Source organism: Panthera pardus, unplaced genomic scaffold (assembly GCF_024362965.1).
Source record: "Panthera pardus isolate Hobbes unplaced genomic scaffold, ASM2436296v1 HiC_scaffold_24, whole genome shotgun sequence".
Taxonomy (NCBI): Eukaryota; Metazoa; Chordata; class Mammalia; order Carnivora; family Felidae; genus Panthera; species Panthera pardus.
Window position 1 is genome coordinate 128109349 of NW_026526810.1, and position 25303 is coordinate 128134651.

The following is a 25303-nucleotide window of genomic DNA, read 5'->3' on the forward strand; positions in this document are numbered from 1 at the left end:
CTGTTTTGTCTCTTAAAGTTCTCATATGATTTTTGTCTTTCTCTAATTTCACTTAGCATAATACCCTCCAGTTCCATCCACGTAGTTGCAAATGGCAAGATTTCATTCTTTTTGATTGCTGAGTAATACTCCATTGTGTGTGTGTGTGTGTGTGTGTGTGTGTGTGTGTGTGTACCACATCTTCTTTATCCATTCATCCATCCATGGACGTTTGGGTTCTTTCCATACTTGGGCTATTGTTGATAGTACCGCTATAAACATTGGGGTGCATGGGTCTCTTTGAAACAGCACACCTGTATCCCCTGGATAAATACCTAGTAGTGTAATTGCTGGGTCATAGGGTAGTTCTATTTTCAATTTTTTGAGGAGCCTCCATACTGTTTTCCAGAGTGGCTGCACCAGTTTGCACTCCCACCAGCAGTGCAAGAGAGATCCTCTTTCTCCACATCCTCACCAACATCTGTTGTTGCCGAAGTTGCTAATTTTAGCCATTCTGACAGGTGTGAGGTGGTATCTCAGTATGGTTTTGATTTGTATTTCCCTGATGATGAGTGATGTTGAGCATTTTTTCATGTGTCAGTTGGCCATCTGGATGTCTTCCTTGGAGAAGTGTCTATTCATGTCTTTTGCCCATTTCTTCACTGGACTCTTTGTTTTTTGGTAAGTTCTTTATAGATTTTGGATACTAACCTTTTATCTGATATGTCATTTGCAAATATCTTCTCCCACTCTGTCGGTTGCCTTTTAGTTTTTCTGATTGTTTCCTTCGCTGTGCAGAAGCTTTTTATTTTGATGAGGTCCCAGTAGTTCATTTTTGCTTTTGTTTCCCTTGCCTCCGGAGATGTGTTGAGTAAGAAGTTGCTGTGGCCAAGATCAAAGAGGTTTTTGCCTGCTTTCTCAAGGATTTTGATGGCTTCCTGTCTTACATTTAGGTCTTTCATCCACTTTGAGTTTATTTTTGTGTATGGGGTAAGAAAGTGGTCCAGGTTCATTCTTCTGCATGTCGCTGTCCAGTTGTCCCAGCACCACTTGCTGAAGAGACTGTCTTTATTCCATTGGATATTCTTTCCTGCTTTGTCAAAGATTCATTGGCCATACGTTTGTGGGTCCGTTTCTGGGTTCTCTATTCTGTTCCATTGATCTGAGTGTCTGTTTTTGTGCCAGAGCTCCAGTTTTTTTAATCTTTTATCTGCCTGGCTTGGACTAGAGCAGGGAAGAGGAGTGATTTTGACATTTAGTTTGTAGGCTTTTACATAAATTCAGATTTCAACTTTGTGCTTTACCCCACACCCCCACCCTTCCTTTCATAGCTATTTCCAGATCTGAGATCTCTGTAGTTCAATTTCTTCAAAAAATAAATCTCAGGTTTATTGTGTTTGGTGGGGGGAGGGGTGGGGATAGAGAAGAGAACTGAAGGGCAGGTTAGGATTTGTCACCTGGCACAAGTGATACTGATGCAAAAGCAGACAAATGGGCTATGGAGACAAAATGGAAAGCACTGACCCATATTTATGTGGGAACTTAATGAAAGATCGCACAAATCAGAAGAGAATATGGATTATTTAATACAGCATACTCAGAATACCAGCTCACTTTATGAAGTAAAACAAAACCCCATTCCTTTCTGACACACGCCACCTATAAAGGTGAATTCCATGGTGGGGGGAAAGGGTTCATCCATTCAGTATTCAGACTTAAAATCAAATCTCTTTTTAGTTCACCACGCTTATCCCTTCTTTCTAGAGTACTAAGTAGCCCCTGTGAAATGCCTCCCTTATCCTCAGTAGACTCCTCTATAGGATCTAGAGTTACAGACCTCTCCTCTCTGGTAAGCCAATAATCAGTCATGATCTGCTTTCCAGCTTCCAAAATTTTCAATATCCTTTTTCCTCTGTTGTTTTCCTCTCAGGTATCTTTGTCCTGAGGGTTTATATTTGTTTTACTTCTTTACTATACTATTAGGGCTTTGGAGGAGACAGAGATAAAGTTATGTTTAATCTGCGATGTAGGATATCAGGTGAAATTAAATCTAATCCTACAATGCCAGGCCAGCAATTTGAGGCCCCATTACCTGGTAATCCACCTCCCTAATAGTCACTGCCTATTTGTCTGAATAAAACACATTCTCAGTATAGGCCAGGAACCTACTCTTTTATCCACACCACTCTGGCTGTCTGCCTATACTGCCTCTTTTTATGATACTCTTGAAACCATTAAATCACCTCTCCATCTTGAAGGACGTATTTAGTCTCAAGGTCCTAGCCTTCCCTGACAGAATTTGTTTCCTTTTAAAACTGGGCTTTAACTTTTGAAGTTAAATCTAGTTTGGAATAAAAAGTAACCGTCATTAATTTAAAGTCATTTACTGAATGCCCACCATGTCCCAGGCATAGGGGACACAAGGATGAGAACAGTACACTCCAACCCTCAAGCTGCCCAACAGGCTAGTCTCACAGTGTTTTTTAACTGGAAGTTAAGCCCTCGTCTTAATCACAGATGATGATTTGGGTGACTATTTTCTTAATTTTCTCCAAAATGGTACATAACTATCATATAATCATGCTGGATGCATCTGAGAGATGCTAATTCATTAGATACCATAGATGCCTCAGAGTATCACAGGCTTAATCTGCTTGTAGAACTCCTGCTGAGAAAAACCAATTGTAAAATGACAAACAGCCAGACATTTACAATAGTTTGGTAAGTGGCATGTCCCATCTCACCAGTGATAAAATTGTAAGAAAAACTTATAATCAGTAATAACCTAATAAAAATCTATAAAGTATTAGTATTAGGTTTAATCAATATAATTATAAAATTATTTTTAAACATAAAGTTTTAGAAAAGAACATGGTAATGAATGAAATATGTTCTGATGAATAGTATTTAGCAGCTAATATTTACTGAATGCTAACTATGTATCAGGTGCCAGTCAAATCACTTAATATTATATATTTTTAATCCTTATAATGCTACTTTACACATTACTATTCTGATTTTATAAACGAGAAAATAGGGGCTTAGACAGGTGACTTGCCCTGAGGTCAAGCAAGTTAAAACATGATAGCGAAGGATTCAAATCCAGTTTGGTTCCAGAGCTTGAGCTCTTAAACTTCATGGTATAAAATTCCTCTCCAAGCAACCAAATATTCTCCTTCCCACAAAAATGAGGTAAAAACTGTGTTAAAGGTGTAGTCTGTTATAAGCACTAATAGGATTGGTTGAATACCATGGGCATGGGAGAAAAATAAGGCCTACAAGGAGTGCAAAAACCAAAATACCAAATAACCTCAACTCTGTATATGCATAACAAAAGGAGACAGGAAACCTGACACCCAGGTTTGAGGGAATATATACATACATACATACATATACATATATATTTTTTTTTAATTTTTTTTTTTTTTACAGTAACCAAGACATGCACAAGGAGTGTTGTTCTATATCTTTAAGTGTACTAAAAAATACAATTTCTAGCTAAATGATTAAAAAAAAATTAAGCTCACTTAACATAAAAGAACCTTAGATGAAGTACTACCTAAGATCTAAGAGCTGGCTCATAATTTTACTTTTCATTTAAAACTTAACTACCCCCAAAAAACCTGTATTAAGGGATGCTTTCCCATTTACAAAAAAAATTTTTAAAGCGCACTTATTTTGAGAGAGAGACAGTGAGCAGGGTAGGGGCAGAGGTGGGGTGGGGGGAGAGAGAGAAAGAGAAAGAGAAAGAGAAAGAGAAAGAGAAAGAGAAAGAGAAAGAGAAAGAGAAAGAGAGAGGGAGAGAGAAAATCCCAAGCAGGCTCCTTGCTGACCTGCCATGGGGCTCAATCTCACGAACCATAAAATTATGACCTGAGCGGAAATCAAGAGTCAGATGCTCAATGGACTGAGCCACCCAGGAGCCCAGCTTTCCTGTTTTTTAAAAACAGCAAAGCGTATATAATACACTTCAGTTTCTTATTAGTTAAACATGTCAAAAAATAAAACCAATTTGAGAAAATAAAGGTTATTATATCTTTTGAATAATGTTTCAACCTTCAAATTTTTCTGTAGACGCATTTTCTGACAAATTCGGTTTTATAGAATAAAATAGTGGTAGGTCAAGCTGCTAGGTTATTTTTGAGAACACACTTTCCTAGCCTGACATCAAAATAGCCTACTATTATTAACTTAATGATTATTTTAAGTTAACAAAATATTTTAACGATTTTGATTGTGGTAATAAGACTAAATTAGTACTATTGCTAAAAAGATAATTTAAAAGACTCTTTATGTAGCAGAAATCTCAACTTTTTTCACTCAGGTTTATCAATGCTTTCTTCTGTATAATTCCTCTCATTGTATTAACTAATTTGTTGTTGTTGTTTAACTGAGGCTTTTATCTCATTTCTCTAAGTCCCATTAATTTGTTGATTGAGCCACACAACACACATTTTATTTTCAAGTTAGAAAAATGTGCTTAGCTTTCATTATTCCTTATTTCATTAAATTCCTGTGTTTTACCCCAGCCATTAACATTTTCTTCTAATTGGTAACTTCTAATGTTCTTTTAGCAAATACTCATTAGCTGAATTTCTCAAGTAATTTCATGTCATATAACTTGTTTTAATATATGGTCACAGAAAGCAAAGAATGCATCTTTTCAAGACAGCAAATTCTCTTTGCTGTGTGTGGAAGGCTGATTTCTAGCTCTGAAATTTTAAGATTCTAATGTTTACCGATGGATCTATAATTCTTTAATGTTACTTTCATGTATTCATTTGCCTATAACAGAAAAATGTGCCATCCTAACCTAAAAGGTTTAAATTAAATGAAGAAGGCACAGGAGTCTAGCACTGACCTTACACACTGTAGGCTGTTGCTTGATGTACAAGTTGAGCTTGAAAAGAAGATACAGAATATTTAAAAATTTAAATAAAAACCCCTGCCTAATTCTTTGATTCAAACACATTGTATCCAAATGTGACTCTCTTCATTTTTGGAATAAATATTCATTCTTCTAAACATTTAAGCATCAATAACTCACTGAGTATAAATATGAGAATCTAAGTTACCCAAGAAGTCCTAGATCAAGAATAACCATGAAATCTGGGAAACGAGGCTAGTTCAAAGCTTGGGTGTGGATGGAGTGCAGGTGGTTATTATACATTCCCACACCTATTGTCTTACATTAGGGAAAAAGAGCCTCACATCTCATCTATTGCTCTTAGTCACTAGTTTTGAATGCTTGGTTTTAACACTAAATGAACAGCCACGTTAATACTAACCTTCGATTCTTTCTCAAATTTCGTAACTATACATTTGAAAAAACTGACCCCCTCATATCCCAAACAGTGAAATCATAGAACATACTGGCTGTGTTTTCAATGTGGAAGACAAATATGTAATTCTAGAAATCAAAATTGAAAATTAGAATTTCTTACCTTGTGCAAGCATGTTAAATTCCAAGAACAGTGCTATGTGGTAAAGTTCCATGGCTTCTTCTGCCCTGGTCATGTTTGGCTTCCCTGCGACGAGAGCCTGAACTTCACTGAGACTCCCCACAGAGGGGCTACAGTGCAAACCGGAGAGGTCCACCACATCAGTATACATACAGTGTAATATAACTTTCGCATACTTTTTGGGTATAATGGACTCGTCTAATATAATTCTTGTGGGAGTCCTCAAAGTTCGGTCTGTGATTTCTTCACCAGTCCGTATCCTCCTTTGTAATAAATTCCGAAAAAACGGGGACCGTGCTGAAATAATAGCCTTGTGAGCTTTGAGCTCTTCATCTAAACAGTTCTGATTTCCACCAAAAGCTTCAACCAGTTCAGAGTCTGAAGAAAAACTAAGGACGACATCATAATAACACATGTAATCAAAAAGTCCACGCATATCTACATCAAGGGAATTTGGTGTTCCAAATTCTTCACTAAGCTGGACGAGAATATCAACATTTTGAAACCTTGAGTCCTCCATTCCAAACTCTCCTGTATAAAGGTAGTGTAGCAAAGCAGAAAACATGGGCATATCTATACCAGCCGTACTGATGTCCATAATGATCTCTGCCCCATACTCCGGTGAAGAAGAAAGCAGCGTTTTAAAAAATGGACACCTTGCTGCCAAAATGGCACGATGAACAGGAAAACAAGTTTCTTGAAATATTAAGTCTACATCAGTACAATACTTGTACTCATAAAGATCGGCCATATCTTTCTGTAATGTCCGAGCTTCTGGTCTAGCCAAACTGGCTTGTAGAGAAAGCTCCTTTAAGGCTGAAGTTCCCTCATATTCCTCCACTAAAGCATTAACATCTCTAACATCCCACCCAGAGAGGAGTTCTCGCATCTGCTTGGCATGATCGGCAGACCTATTAGATTTTCGACGCTTAATAAACTTCTTTTTGAGGGTGGCAAGGCCAGAGGTTCTCTTTTTTTTGTCTTGTGGTTTCTCATGGCCATGGTCAAGGCTATATAATTTCGATTCACAACCATAGCCTTGCTGAGAATAGGATGATGTCCCTAAAAAGGAAATCAAACAAATGAAAATGTATTTCTTTGTTCTTAACGTTCATTTTCAATATTCATTTTAACACATATTTCACGCTAGACATTTTTAGAGAAGACGTTCCTGAACCATTCAAATAAAGTTGACTTTTGTTTCTATAAAGAAATTTAAAAGATCAAATCATTCATTTTTATATTAAATAAGGAACAGAGACTAACAGAGCAGATTATTCTTTACTTGAAAACATGCTTTTGGTTCTCTGGCTATCAAAACCCAGATATCATAGATTTTAATGATGGAATTTTAGGAAATGAGAGTTAACTGGATTTGTAAATTCAGAATACTACTTATATATAATTGTGAAATGTTTTTTTTTTCCTTAACTACACCAAGGCTGCTTTGCACTGGGGAAAATAAATGGACCAGGACACAAGAAGCATGTATTTCATTATTTTCACAACAGTGGAGATTGTTAGCTTTCCAGGGGCAGATGGCAATTATGGTTAAGACACCAAAGAAAAGATCAATGGTGCTACAGCAGCTTGGTTAGGATAAAAATCATACAAGCCAGATTCACATTTGTTGGGGGAAAAATCTGGATGCTACAGAATCATTACCTATAATAACTTCTTCACAATTCAATTCTCTTTTCATCCAAAAAGACCACTGAAGACACAATTCTATTCATATTCACAAAAGAAAATGAAATCAGAAAAACTGAAACCATTACCTATAAAAGTCTGTTGGGCTTGAGGATTTCCCCCTACCCTCGGGGAACATGAATGAGGATAGTTAGATGCATTAGCACCCATTTTCTTCAGTCACTCAGGCATTCCATCTGCTGGTTCTTCAGAGTGTAATCCCAGAGGCCTTTACGAACTTTCAACCCTGGATCCAGCAGCCTCTTTTCATCCATTTCTTTATATGAAACAAAAATAATTTTATTCATTTTTTCAAATGTATCTCAAATTGCACAGTTTAAAAAAAAAACAAGCTACTGAAAACTGCTTTTATTTGCAAATGACATGCTGTCAAATTCACATGTAAAAATTTCAGAAAATGTAAACAAATAGTTAAACTTGAATTATGAATCAGTGTTAGCTGCAATTTTGAGCCATAAAACGTACCAATTATGTACTTTCTAAGGCAATGAAAAGTAACAAATCAGACTAATTTAAATATATAATTATGGAAAGAGTATTTCAAATCATAGGGAAAAGTAGAGACTAAAAAATTGAAAAAAATTATTTATTCTTTTTACTCTTTAGAGGCAACCACCAGTTATTATAATCTAACATTTTAAGCAATTTATAAACATTGAAGAGGTTGATACCAGAAGTTGATCCTCCTTGTGAAGTCCTGAAATAAAAATACTACTTTGGGGGCGGCTAAGTGGCTTAGTCGGTTAAGCATCCGACTCTTGATTTTGGCTTAAGTCATGATCTTATGCACGGTTTGTGGGATCAAGCCTCACATCAGGGTCTGTGCTGACAAGGCAGAGCCTGCTTGGGAATCTCTTTCTCTTTCTGCCTCTCTCCCGTTCACGCTGTCTCTCAAAATAAATAAATAAACTTAAATACATTGCTTGCTATTACCTGATATGATGACTTAACTGAGGCGGTACCAGTAAGAGGTAATTTTAACAATTAGAGAGTAAATTCCATACTATGGAAGCTTAACTCTCAGAGCTGCCAGCAGAAGATATATGCACTAAGATATAAAGCTCTAATATTAGAGAATAGGGTTAATAGGAATACTATATTTGTATAGCATCTGGATATATTAAATTTACCTGACTGAAAGGGATAACGGTTTAAGAGAACACACAATTTAACACCTATTATTGGAATTATTAGGAAGCCAACCAGGAAATAGTTAATCTAGCCTCATAATGAAGGATGAAGTTTTAACAAATACAGTTAAATACACACATGCAAAATCACAAAAAAACCTGCTAGAAAAAGAACTTTGTCAAGATTCCTAGAATTTATTTTCATCTCTGCTACTGACACAGCATAACCTTAGGAAAACAAGGTTAAGAAAATCACTGTTAACATTTGTGCTTCCTTCAATCTTTTCCCACTATATATATATGTATATATATACACATATATATATATATATTTATGTGTATATATATACACGTATATATATGAGAATTTAAGCATAGAATGATCTACCTATAGTGTTCAAGACTAGGAATCCTTCTACAAAGTAGATATTATGCAAAGTGGCAGTAACTTCAATCAAATCATACACTCACACAAGCAAATTACTATTTGAAATTCACCTACCTACCAAGGAAAACACAGTATGTTAGACTTTTTACTCTGGTGCATGCTACTGAAGTCAGATGCTATGGGTAGCCAGAGACGTGACAGTGCATTCTGTAAGAAGAACTACCTAGCAAAGAATCCAGAGTTTCACATACTATTTTGTAAACACTAAATGGTACAGAAAACTACTTCCAGCAAAGTCTGTTTTCTTAAAGTCTGATGCTTAGTGTAAGTTAAATTCACAGTTTTCTATTCTTAAATATTAGCAATGTTATAGAAGGGGCTGTTTTAGGTAATTTCTAACACTGTCAATTAAAAAATTTTTTTATCATTGAAGTACAGTTGACATTAAGTGTTGTCAATTCTTATAAAACAGAAATTAAATCTGCCTGTGTTAATTTTAGTTTAAACTTCAGAAACAGTTAAGTCTAATAAATCTTAGTTTTCAAATTGAGCTCCTCAAAAGCTTCAAGTTTCTATTAGGTACTTTTAGCAATTCATTAAAAGAAATTAGGGTCCTAGAAGCCAAGTTTGTGTCCTCATTTACAGGCTAAGTCCTTTTCTCACTGAAGATTTCTAGTTAAAACACAAAAATAGGGGTGCCTGGGTGGCTCAGGCCTTTAAGCATCAGACTCCTGATTTCATCTCTGGTCATGATCTCACTGTTGGTGAGATCCAGCCCTGCATGGGGCTCTGCAATGACAGTGTGGAGCCTGCTTGGGATTCTCTTTTCTTTTCTCTCTCCCGCTCCCCCCACACCCTCTCTCAAGATAAATATTTTTAAAAACCCACAAAAATAGCACAGAGAATTCTTTCTCAAATTTGAAATAATATATTAAGAAAAATCCAGGGGCACTTGGCTGGTTCAACAGAAAGAGCCTGTGGCTCTTGACCTCGGGGTTGAGCTCAAGCCCCACATTAGGTGTAGTGATTACTTAAAAATAAAATCTGGGGCGCCTGGGTGGCTCAGTCGGTTAAGCAGCCGACTTCGGCTCAGGTCATGATCTCGCGGTCTGTGAGTTCAAGCCCCACATCGGGCTCTGTGCTGACAGCTCAGAGCCTGGAGCCTCTTTCGGATTCTGTGTCTCCCTCTCTCTGATCCTCCCCTGTTCATGCTCTGTCTCTCTCTGTCTCAAAAATAAATAAATGTTAAAAAAATAAAAAATAAAAAAATAAAATCTTTGTTTTGTTTTCAGAGAGAGAGAGAGAGAGAGAGAGAGAGAGCACATGTGAGCAGGGGAGAGGGAGAGACAGAATCCCAAGCAGGCTCCACGCTCAGCATGGAGACTAACACAGGCTTGATCCCATAACCCTGGAATCATGACCTAAGCTGGATGCTCAACTGACAGAGGCACCCTGGCACCCCCAAAATAAAATCTTAAAAAAAAAATCTAGAATAAAAACATTATGCAAAATAAAAGCCTTAGCAAAATGAGAGAGCTTTACCAAAAAGATAGGCTTTGAATGTGGAAGTAACAGATGGTAAAAAGTGCTGGTAAAGTGTCCCTACTCCAGTAGGTCTCTTCTCACTTCCTTCTTCACTCATTCTTGAAGTTACATATTGCTTCGGTTTTTTTTTTTTTTTTGGTCTGCTTAAAAATTTTTTTTTAACATTTATTTATTTTTGAGAGAGAGAGAGTGATAGTGAGCGCATGTGCACAAGTGGGGTAGGGGCAGAGAGAGGCAGACAGAGGATCCGAAGCAGGCTCCAAGCCCAATGTGGGGCTCTACCTCATGAACCGTGAAATCATGACCTGAGCCAAAATCACCTGAGCCATCCAGGAGCCCCTGGTTTTTAATTTTTAATGACTGCAGAGCAAACTTGCAAACATGGCACAAAGTATGCTGCTGAAACAAAACAAGGAAGAATGGCACCATGCTTCTAGATGAAGAAAAATCAGCGTGTCCATAGTAGTGGACAGTTCCTACTCTCACTTTGTCACACTGTAACAAAGTGTGCAAATACACACAGGAGAATTATTTCCAATGAGAATTTCGTAAGGTTTGTGGGGACACAAAATACTCTTGCACTGGCCTGTCTGAAATTTAAACCATGTCAAAAATGCCTTTTTTCTTTTTCCTTTTTTTTTTAAAGGTTAATTTTACAATGAGTGTAATTAGATATTCTAGAGCAACCGTCCAAAGGTTGCAAGACATCATCCACCCCACTGGAGACATAAGACCACCCAGCAAGCACTAGGGAAGTCACAAGCTGAGATAAGGACGCTTGGCCAATTGCCACTGTAATTAGCACCACAGGGACAGCTGGGGTCTAACCCTGGAGAGGTGACTTGAAATAAAAGTCTCGTTGGGACTTAGGGACAGAATTTTTCTTCCTCGTAGTTCCTAGTCAATAGGGATCCCCTTCAAGATGAACTGATTTGGGGCAACATTCATACTTCCTACTGGAGCTCTAATACTAAAATAAACATAGGATCTTGGAAAGATTTAGTGGGAGAGATTTTTCTGGATCAGATATAAACCTTAAGTCTATCTTATGTCCCCAATTCCAAATCCTGGGGGTAACCCTGACTGTGCAATTATAGTACTAAAGCCATATTTCTCAAAATTCTCAGAGAACAATTTTGTTTATTTTTTATCTATTTATTTATTAAGTAACCAAAAGCCTATGCCATATGGAACAGGGTAGTATGTTATTTAGTTCTTAATCTAATCCACTGTCTTTAGATGCTGGAAATGAGAATAAGTCACAGTTTAATCTCTCCAGGGTTATTTTCACTCTAGGCAAGCTTCGTCTGTCTCCTACATAAAATAGGATGAAATCCAACGTTTGAATGATACAGCAGGAAAGGAAAGGAAAGCAAAAGAGAAGGCTTACGGGACTGGGAGAGGCCCACAGGATGCAAATGGCCCTAGAAAGCTGATAAATCCTTTTTCTAGAATCACCATTCTGGGAGAGCTCCCTCTGTTAACAGTCAATATGACCAATCTCAATAAAATCTCAGTCAAAATCAAACTGGCTTACAACAAGCTTCAGGGATTGTAGCTGACCCAACTGAGGGGAAAAATGATACTGAGGGCAACAGAATTAATCTTGGGAGAATATTTTCAGGAAAAAAAATCAACCTCTCTTGCCTTCCAAAAAAACCTAGACCAGCATTTCCAACGAGTTTTTCCAAAGCTTGGAAAATACAGGACTAAACAAAACTGATAGATTTCTTTACTTCAGAAATTTCCAGCTTATTTATTTATTTATTTATGAGATTTATTGTCAATTTGGTTTCCATACAACACCCAGTGCTCATCCCAAAAGATGCCCTCTTCAATACCCATCACCCACCTTCCCCTCCCTCCCACCCTCCATCAACCCTCAGTTTGTTCTCAGTTTTTAAAAGTCTCTTATATGCTTTAGCTCTCTCCCACTCTAACCTCTTTTTTTTTCCTTCCCCTCCCCCATGGGTTTCTGTTAAGTTTCTCAGGATTCAGCATTTTTAAAGTGCGAAGGTGCACTGTGAACCTCCAAGAAGAGATATTCCGCACGATCCAAAGGAGCCTTTGCCCCCATAGAGCATAATGCACTTGGATGATACACTTCAGAAAACCTTGACCTTTGCCATAAAAACACTTTTTACTGCTTTACACAGTAGAGGGAACAATGGGCATCAAGTTACCTGGGATAGAGTACTGTCGTCACTAACTTACCACTTACATGGGATAAATCATGTTTAACTTCTATGAATCTCAATTTTTATAAACTGAAACTGAGATGTAGGAGTCTCAGCATCTGTAAAATAAAAAAGCTGATACAGGGTTCCCAAAATCCAGTCAAGTTGTATGACACTGGCTTGAAAAATAAGGATGGAGCAGGGGGTTATTTTTATACTAAATGTTAGTGTACGAAGGGGGGAAAAAGGCAAGTGGATTTTGGGTTTTAAAAACATGTTTTCTTGGGTCGTCTGGGTGGTTCAGTCGGTTAAGTATCCAACTTTGGCTCAGGTTATGATCTCACAGTTCGTGGGTTTGAGCCCCGGGCCCAGAGCCTGCTTTAGATTCCGTGTCTCCCTCTCTCTCTGCTCTTCCCCTGCTCGTGCTCTCTCTTTCTCTCAAAAATAAAGAAACATTTAAAAAAAGTTTTTTAAACACATGTTTTCTCCTTACTCTGATTATTAGCTATAGTTATAGAACTATAGAAGGATATAGAAGGATAGGAATGTGGGGCACCTGTGAATATTCATGAAAAGCAATTAATAAAAGAGAAATGCTAAACTATGATAATCCCACACTCCTGTCAAATTTAAGGTAACCATATAATGTACCATCACACCAGTATACTTGAGAGTGAAAAGGGGTACAAACCAGACGGGATGCCAGAATATGTACAGCCCAGGTCTAATGGGGCCAAGTGGGAAGAAGGCCAACCCCCTACAGCTAAATCTCACACTTCCAGAGCTAGAAATAAGACAAAGTTTAAACAAACAAACAAACAAACAAACAAAAAACCAAAAAAACCCTGCTGGGGTGCCTGGGTGGCTCTAGTTGGTTAAGCATCCAACTCTTGGTTTCAGCTCAGGTCATGATCTCACAGTCTGTGGGTTTGAGCCCTGCATTGGGCTGTGCTGACAGCTTGGAGCCTGCTTAGGATTCTTTGTCTCCCTCTCTCTCTGCCCCTCACTTGTGCACATGTGCTCTCTCTCAAAAAAAAAAAAAAAAAAAAAAAAAAAAAAAAAAAAAAACTTAAAAAAGAAAAAGAAAAGAAAAATCCTCCTAAAACCCAAGTTAGAGGAATAAGACTTCCTACATCCATCTCATTCCCCAAGCATGTTTTAATATAACAACTCACATTTATTGAGGTTTTACAAAATGCCAGACTCTGTTCTTAGAACTTCACGTGAATTAACCCACTTGATTTTCCCAGTAACTTCTACTGATGAGGCTGAGAGGTTAGCAACTTGCTTAAGATTTCAGAGATACTAAGTGAAAAAGCCAGGATTACTTTGTAACCTTCAATTCTATCCTTGGATACATTCTAAAAACAACAAAACAAAGAGAAGCTGTGAACAGTTAAGTCAGAAGCAAGAGTCAGCAGTAGACCCTTGCTGTTAGAAGATCGCTTCAAAAACGTGAGACCAGATTGGAAGGGAGTTCAGAAAGCCACCAACTAGGCTCATATGTCTCCTCTGGGGCCATCTAATACAGAGGCAGAGGACCTCCACCCAGCACCGCAAACCCCACTCATTCCAATGACACATTCCAATGACACATAACAGCGTTTATGATAGTAGCAGCTTATTAAAGAAAGACAAAATTCTGTTCCATTAAACATTTATTAAGGCAGGGAAGCCACAGTGATGGAGCTGGAAAGGGCCTTCAATTTTCTTTTGGTCAACCTTGTTTTTGAAGTCAATTATAACCTCATGGAATGGGAGAAAATATTTGCCTATCATATATCTGATAAGGGATTAATATCCAAAATAGAGAACTCCTATAACTCAACAACCAAAACAGACAAACAAACAAACAAACAAACTGATTAAAAAATGGGAAAAGGTCTTAAACACATTTCTCCAAAGAAGGTATATGGATACCTAATTAGGCACATGAAAAACACCATCCCTAATCAATAAGGAAATGCAAATCAAAACCACAATTTGATACCACTTCACTCCTATTAGGATTGCTATTATCAATAAAACAGAAAATAAGTGTTGGCAAGGATGGAGAAATTGAAACTTCTGTGTACTGTTGGTAGGAACATAAAATGGTATGTTGTGGAAATGGTACTGTGAGAAATAGCATGGAGGTTCCTCAAAAAATTAAAATCAGATTCACCATGTGATACAGGAGTTTCACTTCTGGCTATACACCCAAAAGAACTGACAGCAGGGTTTTAAGACATGTGCTCCCATGTTCATAGCAGCACTATTCCCAGTAGCTAAAACGCAGAAGCAACCCAAGTATCTATCAACGAATGGATGAATAAGCATGAGTGGTATGTACACACAATGGAATATTATTCAGCCTTAAATTAAAAAGGACAAAGATTCTGATACACACTACAGCACATAGGAATCTTGAAGACATTATGCTAAGTGAAATAAGCCAGTTACAAAGAGACAAGTATTGTATGATTCCCTTTGTATGAGGCACATAGAATAGTCAAAATTGTAGAGACCTAAGTAGAATGGCAGTTGTCAGGAGCGGGGAAAAGGGAGAGTATGAGGAGTTATTGTTTAATGGGTATAGAGTTTCAGTTGAGGAAGATGAAAGCGTTCTGGAGACAGATGGTGGTGACAGTTATACAAGAATATGAATACACGTAATACCACTAAACTGTACAGTTAAAAATGGTCAAGATGGTAAATTTTGTGTTATATATATTGTACCACAATTTAAAAAAAAGAATTATAAACATTGCTATCAAAAAACTATTGTCATCAAGAAACATACATTTTTGAAGCTTTATGGCTAAGGTTCAAAATTGACTTATCTAAGGAAATTTCTTTTCCAGGTAAAGTAAAATAGTTATTATTGGATTTCTCTTTAAGCATCAGAGACTTCATCTGAAAAAAATCTAGACAGGCAAAATCTTTCCATTTCAGGAAAGTCTCATTGTATCAACCATTAATAAAATATATACAAAGATTTCAATGTCAATTAAATAAGGAGTATTTCATAAAATTATAATATTTGCCAGAAATAATGTAGTACACTTTAAACTAATTTTTATATTTAGAAAAAAATGTTATTTGCAAACTTTTATATTTATACATTTCTGATTTTAAATTGTATAATGAAAAATTTCAAAAATACACAAAAGGTAGCATACTGAGCCTTCAAGCCGGTATCATCCAGATCTCAGAACTGTCAAAATTGTTTTGGCTTATATTTAAATGTTTAAATTTGATGTATAAAGCTTACGGCTAGAATTTAAATGTTTGTTATTAGCTTCTTACATTAAAAAAAAAAACCTGAAGAAATATATGCATATTATAATACTGATCAATAACTATGAGCCAGCCATTCTTAATCATTGAACATGAATTAATTCCTTTAATTTTTTTAAATCAGGTCTACTGCTATCCCCACTTTGCACAAGAAAAAGACAGGGAGGTTAGGAAAATGAGGCATGGAAGGTTTAGTTACTTACCCAACGTCATAGAGCTGGTAAGTTGCAGAACCAGGCTTGGCCTTAAGGCTCTTGTATCTATGGACAATATTACCTTTGTAGTTTTTTCCCCAAAATGTTTGAAGGCAAAGTTTCCAGAGCAGACAAACATAGTTCCATTCCAGAAGTGGGAAGTGAGCACACACCTGACAGTGTTACTTCTGGTGCTTAAAAGGCTCTCTCATATAAAGCAAAAAACGACTTAACTGGAAGGGTAGCTTATGAAATCAAAGCAAAAGCACCTTTCTGGCAGCATCTGGGTGGCTCAGTTGGTTAAGTGGCCAACTTCAGCTCAGGTCATGATCTCACAGCTTGTGAGTTTGAGCCCCATGTCTGGCTCTGCTCAGAGCCTGGAACCTGCTTCAGATTCTGTGTCTCTCCCTCTCTCTCTGCCCCTACCCTGCTTGTGTTCTCTCCCTCTCTCTCAAAAATAAATATGTGCTCCTTGATGGCAGGACGACACTTGTTTATGTTTGATCATCCATCCATCCATCCATATACACCCACCCACCCACCCACCCACCCAACTCTGAGCACGGGCCATGTGCAAGGTATTCTGACAGGCCCTAGGAATACAGGGGTGATTATACCTTGAACAGGATTTCTCATTAAATTTAAGGAAAGGCTACTGTTCTGGCTTCGTAGTTTAGAGCCAGACCTTCAAGAATTAATAGGAGTGCATCAAGCAAAAAAGGAAAGGTCATTCAAGTTAGAAGAAACAAGATGAATAGATGGGAAAAAGTCCGGTCCCAGTCAGCGTCCCTGTCCCAGTTCTCACAACCCTGTACCTCTATTATCCACTAACACTGCAGTGTGATTGTATTTCTACCAAACTGAGCTTAACTTTCTTACTGACTACCCCAGAACACAAAGTAGACACAACATTCGAGTGAATAAATGTTAGCGATTATCTACCAACATTGATAAATAACGTGTCTAGGGCCTAAGGAGTACCTATGTTTAAGTGTATGGGCAGGGGCTGGGTCAAAAAGCCTCAAATCCCACACTAAAGTGTTGAGCCTTTACTCAGAACACAAGAGGGGAACCACCGATGCAAAGCACAGAACAGTGCGAGGAAAGCACCCTTACATTTGTTTTAAAAGACCACTAGATGGTCTGAATGCAGAAGATACTCGATGCAAGAAGACTTATTGGAGGATTCTTGCTATACTCCAAGAAACCGTTAATAAGGACCCGGCTTTCCTAATCCCCCAAATGAGGACACTATCGCCTACTTCACAATGTTAAAAGTAAAGTAATATGGACTGACCATGAAAAGCAGAAACAGCCCACGATAAGGGTTTTCATAAGGGGCCTGGTCTTGTGCCAGGTCTGACCTGGCCTGAATGAGAGATGTCTTAGAGATGTTGAGGTATTCTGAAATAGCTGTCCGTCGGTTTCTAGACATTTAAAGCTGAGGCCAACTCCCAGAAAGAGGTAGATAAAGGACCGATGCGGCTACACAGTGAAGATGTGAATAAGCCTCTTACTCTGCAACCTTTATCTCAGAGCTCACATTCAAAATGTCTCACGCAGACCTAGAACCTCAGAATAAGATACTCCCAAAGTAACTGGTGGAAAAATGGGAATACAGGGTTGAAAAGGTTTGGAAGCCTGACTCTCAGCTCCTGGGGGCTCTTATCTATTCCCCTTGTCTGGGCCTCTGGCAGTGGTAACTGAGATCTGGTGAGGCTGCAGGGGCCAGAACAGTGACATGAACAGCAACCAGAGCAGGAGCTGCTTGGCCCAGCCATCCCCGACCCCCAAGTCTTTGCTGTCTTCTAGCAGCTATATCCCCCAAGCTGAGGTAGCTCTTCAGGAATGGGGGAAATGTTCTCCAATAGCTAGGAAAAAGAGCCTGTAAGCCAAGGGTGGAAATGAGTATGAGGCCCTCCAAGACAGATTATAGAACTGCCCAATCAACTGTCTTATAAGATAATGGTGTCATTTAGTGCTTTTGTGTTCATGATAGGAAGACGAGTTTTGAGCCAAGCGCACAATATTTGAGTGAATAAATAAAATTGCTGTTCTAATCACGGTCAACTGTTTTTACTGTTGGCTTAGTGGTATATAAAAAAGCAGCTCTGAATGATTCAGAGAAGGCAATAAGAAATCTCAGTCTAGATTTGAGTTTATAAATGATTTACAGAGAGAAAGAGAGCTGAAACCAGACAATATACTCGAAGCAACTGAATTTAAAAGAAAAAAACATGGAATTTCTCACAAACTCCATTCAAAGCTAAAAAAAAAACCCTCACATTTTCTGAAAACAACTTATGAAAATGTTAAAAAAAATACAAGGACATATTTCTTGTTGATGAGTTTCTGTGGACTCTAGTGGTAGAGATGGAGAGATAAAAAACAACAACAACAACAGCAATAAACATGCTGGGTGAGCCTGATAGTAAGCCTGAGACAATGGCTGCGCACGGAGAAGAGCAGAAACAGAACAAAACAGAAACATGAGTACAAACGCTCAAAGGTATCCTCATCCAAGGCAGTCTTCTTAAGGACATCAAATTCCAAACTACTGGAACATCAAGGGAATAGTCATGTGAATGGTTCCATGAATTATTTAAGTTGTTATAAATGGGAAAATAATAACAATTTAGAAGTTAGAAAGAATTCCGTATTAAAATTTTATTTTTCCTCACATCCATCAGACTAGAAGAGTCCAAATAGATATGGGAGAAAACCCCATTACTTTAAATTTTCAGTGAAAAGGGATGGCAAGCTACCTATAATGGGGCATTAGCCTTAATAAGGGCCACTCATTCTGAAACTTGTATAATTTTTGTTGACATATCAAATGAAGAGTGTTCCTCCTAATTTTCTTCTGAAGTCTGTAGTTAGAAAGAAAGAATTTTGTACACAGAGGTGCTAGTAAAAGAAACTGGTTTGATGATGAACAAGTTTTGAGAAATGTCAGCTAGAAAAGAAAGACCTCTAGCAGAGGCACCAACAAGGACTCTTCGGTAAAACAAGAAGTAGAAAATCAGACAAAACTCTTACCCTCATAATGATTATTTGAGGCCTTTCTTGGAACTATGGTAAAAATTTTTTCCTCTCCCCTCCCTTGACTCCACTGCTCATCCTGTGCTACCCACTTGCTGCAGAAGAAACACAGGAAGAGGATATTACAGTCCAGATATATAAGACTGAAACAGATATTCTAGGCCCTGTTTATGCAATGTAAGTCTGCATCTTAAAACACTATTTTGCGTTTGTTTAGGAGATCTAGTAATAAAAAATTGAGATAATCCCTATGAAGTCCTTACCACAGAACATCTCAAATCAGTGAGGGGATGATGAAAGGAAGAAGGGAATAATGATGAGGTCTCTACCTTGCATGACCAGTTGGTCAGCAATGCTATGAACCTAGAAGAAACACAGGGCATACAATATGTCGGTAAACTAGAGTAACAAGGAAAATGGGTTTAGACATTTAAAGCTGAGGCCAATTCCCAGAAAGAGGTGGATAAAGGACCGATGTGGCTACACATTCCAAAAATGTGGGGAAATAGGTTCAAGAATTCCTTATACTTACATAAATGGTTTAGAAAAAAAAAAGCTTAGGGTGGAAAGGCACCATCATGGGGTGAAAGTGCCCAAGATTAGTGAGATACTGTAATGGGATAATGAGAAACTTGTTATATCACCTGCAGGAAATTACTTTCCATTGGTACCAATGTACATTGATCACAAATACTACTCACCCACTGACCCTTTGCTTCTTACTCACAGAAGCTAATGATTACTATCTGATTGTTTTCTTCACATTCACCATGTGTGTAAGATGTTGAGTGCTCAATAAATATGGAGATGAAACTCCGGTTCGGGGCTCTTGTCTCCTCTAGAACATTAGCCTCTCTCATATTCAATTCTGCATCCGCTCTCTTGCTGGACAAGAGAGAATTCCAGACTCACAGTCTGTGACACAAAGAGACATACTAAGGAAGAAATAATACAAACACCATACATAAAGGAAGAAGTCTAAAAACAAGATATTCCTAGCTTTCGATTCTAGAGGGAACCCTCAGATATTTATTACAATACAGCATTCTTTCAATATGATCATTTACTTCTGAGAAAATGATTTCTAAATGTCCTATCAATATTTGCAAAAGATAGAGAGTTTAAGAAGTGACAATGTTCCTTTTCTTTTTTTTTTTTTAAAGTAAGCTCTATGCCCATGTGGGGCTTGAACCCATAACCCCGAGATCAAGAGTCACATATTCTACTGACTGAGCCAGACAAGCTCCCTGACACTGTTCATTTTTTGAGGCCTAAAGCCATCTCTGGCATAACTTCATTACTGCATAGTGCCCGATGAAACAAAGGTGATATTGAAGCTTTCCTCCAATCCTTAACATGTTTGAGTCCATGTGCTCTAACAGTATCTGTAGTACTGTCATATATACTATCAGTAAGATATGCTGGATATTAAAGCATTTTATTAACTAAGACTTTTAGGCTTCTTGAAACAGATTCTCTTTATCAGTTGTCTCATTTATGCCTTCTCTGAACAGAAAATAATACCCTCTGGGTTCACTGTGCCAAGAAAATTATACCTTAGAGGAAGAAGATATGTCTTCCATGTGGTAATCATTATTGGAATGTTTTGTCAGCAGAAATATTTTGCCAGCATCTTCCACTCCACAAGTGAATAGATGTATGATATTTTCTAGAATCATTAACAGAATATACCAATAAATTTCCTTCACGTTTTTTCCATCTTAAGTTTTCCCTTACTTTCTTTCTAATGAGCTATCTTAAACCAATTCATTTCTTTATATGGATACTGGGTACTGATTGAGATAGACAGGTCTTCATTTGACTCCTGAGTCATCTCATTAAAAAGCACTGCCTGCCCCTACCTCAGGCCTGTTATTACCTTTGCCTGGGACACTTTTCCACAAAGTCCTCACATGGATCACTCTCTCGTTTTAGTCAGATCTTTGCTCAAGTGCCATGCCCTCAAAGAGGCTTTCCCAAATTATCCTCTAGAAAACAACATGCCATCTTATCCCATCATTCTCTATCCCCTTTCTTCAGTTTATTTTTCTCTACAGCACTTTTCAGCACTTGAAATTATATACTTGTTTCTTGTTAACAGTCTCACACTACAATGTAAGCTTCATGAGAGCCAGAACTTCATGTATTCAACATTAAATCCTTAGCAAATATAACAGTGCCTGGCAAATATGAGGTACTGAGTTGAAAACTGCTGAATGAAAGTAATTTTTTAAAAATAAACATTACAAAAGGAAAGACCTGCTTATAATTATTCTTTAAGCTTTTCAATCCAAAAATTGTTTCTGAAGATCCACTGGATATAGTCGAAGCCTTTAGAAGACTGTGATTTAAAAACTGCACTAGTATTTGGGAAGGGGAGAAAAAAAAAAAACTTCCTAGAAAAAAGACCCCTGAATCCCAGGGTACATACAGCCTTAAATAGGGCACTCTGTTGGGATGTTGCAAAATGCAGAATGAAATAATTAGCTAAAAAACCCATACTGGTTCCTCAAGAAATTAAACATGGAATTACCATATGATCCAGCAATTATACTTCTGGGTATTGAAAAAATGAGAACAAAATGAAAACAGCCACTCGAGCAGCTATTTGTCCACCCATGTTCATAGCAACATTATTCACGATAGCCAAACGGTGGAAGCAAATTAAGTATCCATCGGCAGATGAATGAACAAAATGGTATATAACATATAATGGAGTATTATTCAGCCTTTAAAAGGAAGGAAATTCTGACAACACGCTACATCATGGGTAAACCTTGAGGACATTATATTAAGTGATATTTCAGTCAATGGAGGACAAATATTGTATGATCCTATTTTACATGAGGTACTCAGGGTAGTCAAAATCATAGAGATAGAAGGTAGAATGGTGGTTACCAGGGGCTGGGAAGTTAGCATTTAATGGCTATAGAGTTTCAGTGGGAAAGAAAAAAGTTCCAAAGACGGATGGTGGTGATGGTTGAATAAAATGTGAATGTACTTAAAGTCACAGACTGTACACTTAAAGCTGGTTAAAATGATAAATGCTATGTTATATATATTTTTAACCATAATTTAAAAAGTAAATGGGAAAAAATCTCCATTAAAACAGAAAAACAATGTCTTTCCCTTTTCAATATTCTTTTTGTGAATACAGTGAAGGTATCTTATAAGAGGGACTCAGAGTTTACAAAGTGCTTTTCACACAGTAATTCATTTTATTCTCACATCAAGTCTTCCATGTAGACAAGCTTCATTCTCTAATCCCTGAATAAGGCAAGGAATGCAAAAAGTGACTTATCCAAAGTAAATATATTGTAAAATGGCAAAGCCAAAACTAGATCCCAGGCATTCTGATCTCTAATCTAGTGTTTTGTCTCCTGAACAAGAAAGCTCTTCAAGTCTTCAGTCCTATACCAATCTTTCTGAACAGAAGAGCAAAGTCTTCTTTATGCTTCTCTACGTCTACTGACTGCTGTTCTTGTTATTCAAGTCTCAAATTGCTAGTTTCTACTTAATCACTCAATTACGGTTAAGGGATAAATCTTAATCTCTAGTGTTGTACCTTGTTGGTAAACAAAAAAAAAGTTTCCAGATTGTAGGTTATACTCTATAAATATCAACCCTCCCTAGTGACTACACTTCTCTATTTTCATTCCTTCCTATTACTTTTTTCATCCTTTGCAGAAGGTACCTTTGCAATTTCTGTAATGAGAAAAAATGTACAAAAATAGAGAAAATAGTAAAACAATCTCTGCCCATCAATAATTATCAATCTGTGAACAGTCTTGTATCATTATATCCCAATCCATTCTCTGCCCAACCCCTCTATTATTTGAAACAAATTCCAGACAGCATATATTATTTCATCTATAAATATTTCTTTATACATCTCTAAGAGAAGGATGTAAAAGAACAACTACAGTACTATTATTACATCTAAAGCAATGAACAATAATTCCTTAATATGAATTGCCCAGGTAGTGTTCATATTTCCACAACTGCTTTATTTTTTCTTAGTGTGACTGTGGATCCAAATAAGGTCTATACACTGTGACTCCATGACCATGTCTCTTAAATATGTTCCTTCCCCCCTCACTCTTTTTCCCCCTTGCAATTTTTTGTTGTTGTTGTTGTTAAAAATATCAGATTATCTCGTAGTTTCCCACAGTATAGATTTTGCCAAATGCATCACCAGGATGTAGTTTAATGTATTTCTCTGGCAAATACAGTATTTACTGTAATTGATAGAACTAGTGATTTGATCAGATTCAGGATCGTTTTTGTACTTTTAAAGTTTATTTTGCCAAGACTGCTTCACAGGTGGTGATGTGTAATTCCAACAATAGGTACAAAGGGTCTACTTCTCAGTCTATGATATTAAAAATTATCAATGATCACCAACTAGAATTATTAATTAATTAGGAGTTGCAACATGGTGATGTTCTATCATCTCTTTATTCATTAGCTGGAATACTTCTGCAGGAGAAACTCATTATTCAGTTGTCTGATCTACGGTTTACACAAAAAAGGCAGAAAAAATAAATGATTCCTTACCTGTATTTACTAATTTTCAAAAACAATGAACTTTCCAGCATTCTCTAAAGATGATCAGCAAGTTTAAAAGATTTTTATGTATTTGTTAATTTAAATATATTTAATGTATTTCAATCCTCTGTAATTATCCTTACTGATGCTCAAATTGCCCCATATTTAGATAGTGGAAGCTTACTTAAATTGGCTCTTGAGATCTTATAACACAATACTACTTGTCTCTGATAACTTCTTTGTTTTCTGGGATTACATCTTATTCCAGACATATCTTGTATTATTCTATCCTTAAACCTGGAATCAGTCATTTCTTTAAAGAAGTTCTCATTTCTTTCGGTGGGAATGGTATTTAGAAACCACAATCTGGGTGCTAGGGGAGCTAAATGCCTTTTAAGTATACAGATCGGTAATTTTATACACACATATCTATATAAGCACGTACATAAATACAGACACACATATATCATGAGTTAATACTGATGCTTCCAACTCAAATTCAAATTTATAGGGTTTTTACTTAATCTCATGAATCTTTCATTTTTTTCTCCCTTCTTACGTGTCAAAACCCTATTCCCAATGCTGCCTACATAACTATTCCTTTACTTCATCCTACAGTATACATGAAACAGCTGAGAATTAAAATGTCAGTACTGGGGCATCTGAGTGGCTCAGTTGGTTAAGTGTCTGACTCTTGATACTGGCTCAGGACTCCACACTGAACACGGGGCCTGCTTGGGATTCTCCTACTACCTTGGTCTCTGACCCTCGTCCGCTCAAGCTCATTCTCTCTCTCAAAATAATAAACATTAAAAACATATATACATCAATACTATCTACCACCAACAATATGATAAATGAAAATCACTTTATGTTTATTTATTACAATTCTTTCTACCCTTAGGATATTACCTAACTCAAGATATCCTACAAATTACTGTGTATGTGAGTCACTTAGAATAGTTTACTGTGTGATTATATCACTAACAGACACTTTGTAAATTTTATGTTACTTTTGATTTTTAGGCATTGAGTTTTTAATTTAGCTTTTACATAAAATATTTAGATGGGTTTAAAGTCAAAGCCATATAACAAGATATGTTCAAAAACCACTAGTTGCTCTCCCTGTCTACTCTAATTTCATTCCTCCCTGCCCCATAGGTAACTTTACTAATTCTTTTTTTCTACCCCACATGTCAGAGTTCTCGGTCAGACTTGAAAACACTTTAAAACAAGTCCTTGGCAACCTCCAAGTTATTCTTGGTGACCTTGACATCCCTCTGGCCATAATCTTGGGACCAAAAGGGCATATAAAAAGTCACCTTTACTAATACTTCTATTTAATACCTCAAATTCCCTCTTTTTTGGTTACTGTGTTCTACCTCCCTACTACAAGCAATAATGAAATTAGCTAGTAAGTTCTTTCTTCTCTCCACTCTGGCATCTAATTTTAAATAATATATTAAAAAAAAATTTTTTAACGTTTATTTATTTTTGAGAGACAGAGACAGACAGATCATGAGCAGGGGAGGGGCAGAGAGAGGGAAACACAGAATTGGAAGCAGGCTCCAGGCTCTGAGCTGTCAGCACAGAGCCTGACGCAGGGCTCAAACCCACAAACCATGAGATCACAACCTGAACCAAAGTCAGAGGCTCAACCGACTGAGCCACCCAGGTGCCCCTAATAATATATTTTTATTTATAGTTAATACCTAAGAGGTACTCAGTGAACTTACTCTACTTTTTATAGATTCTCCCCACATTTTTGATAATTAAACTTTATCTACAGAATTAAACCATTGCGTGTTACATACTATACTGTCTTTTCGATCTTAGTTCCACCATCAAA

At 37.1% G+C, this 25303-nt stretch overlaps 1 protein-coding gene across 1 annotated transcript in view; it reads right to left on the reverse strand.

The window, feature by feature from the left end:
- BTBD7 (BTB domain containing 7) overlaps positions 1-25303 on the reverse strand; it is an 87323-nt gene that overhangs the window by 50446 nt on the left and 11574 nt on the right. Inside the window, 2 exon segments of the mRNA XM_019462111.2 lie at positions 5424-6503; positions 7220-7407. Coding sequence (XP_019317656.2) covers positions 5424-6503; positions 7220-7301 — 1162 coding nt within the window. The 5' untranslated portion in view covers positions 7302-7407.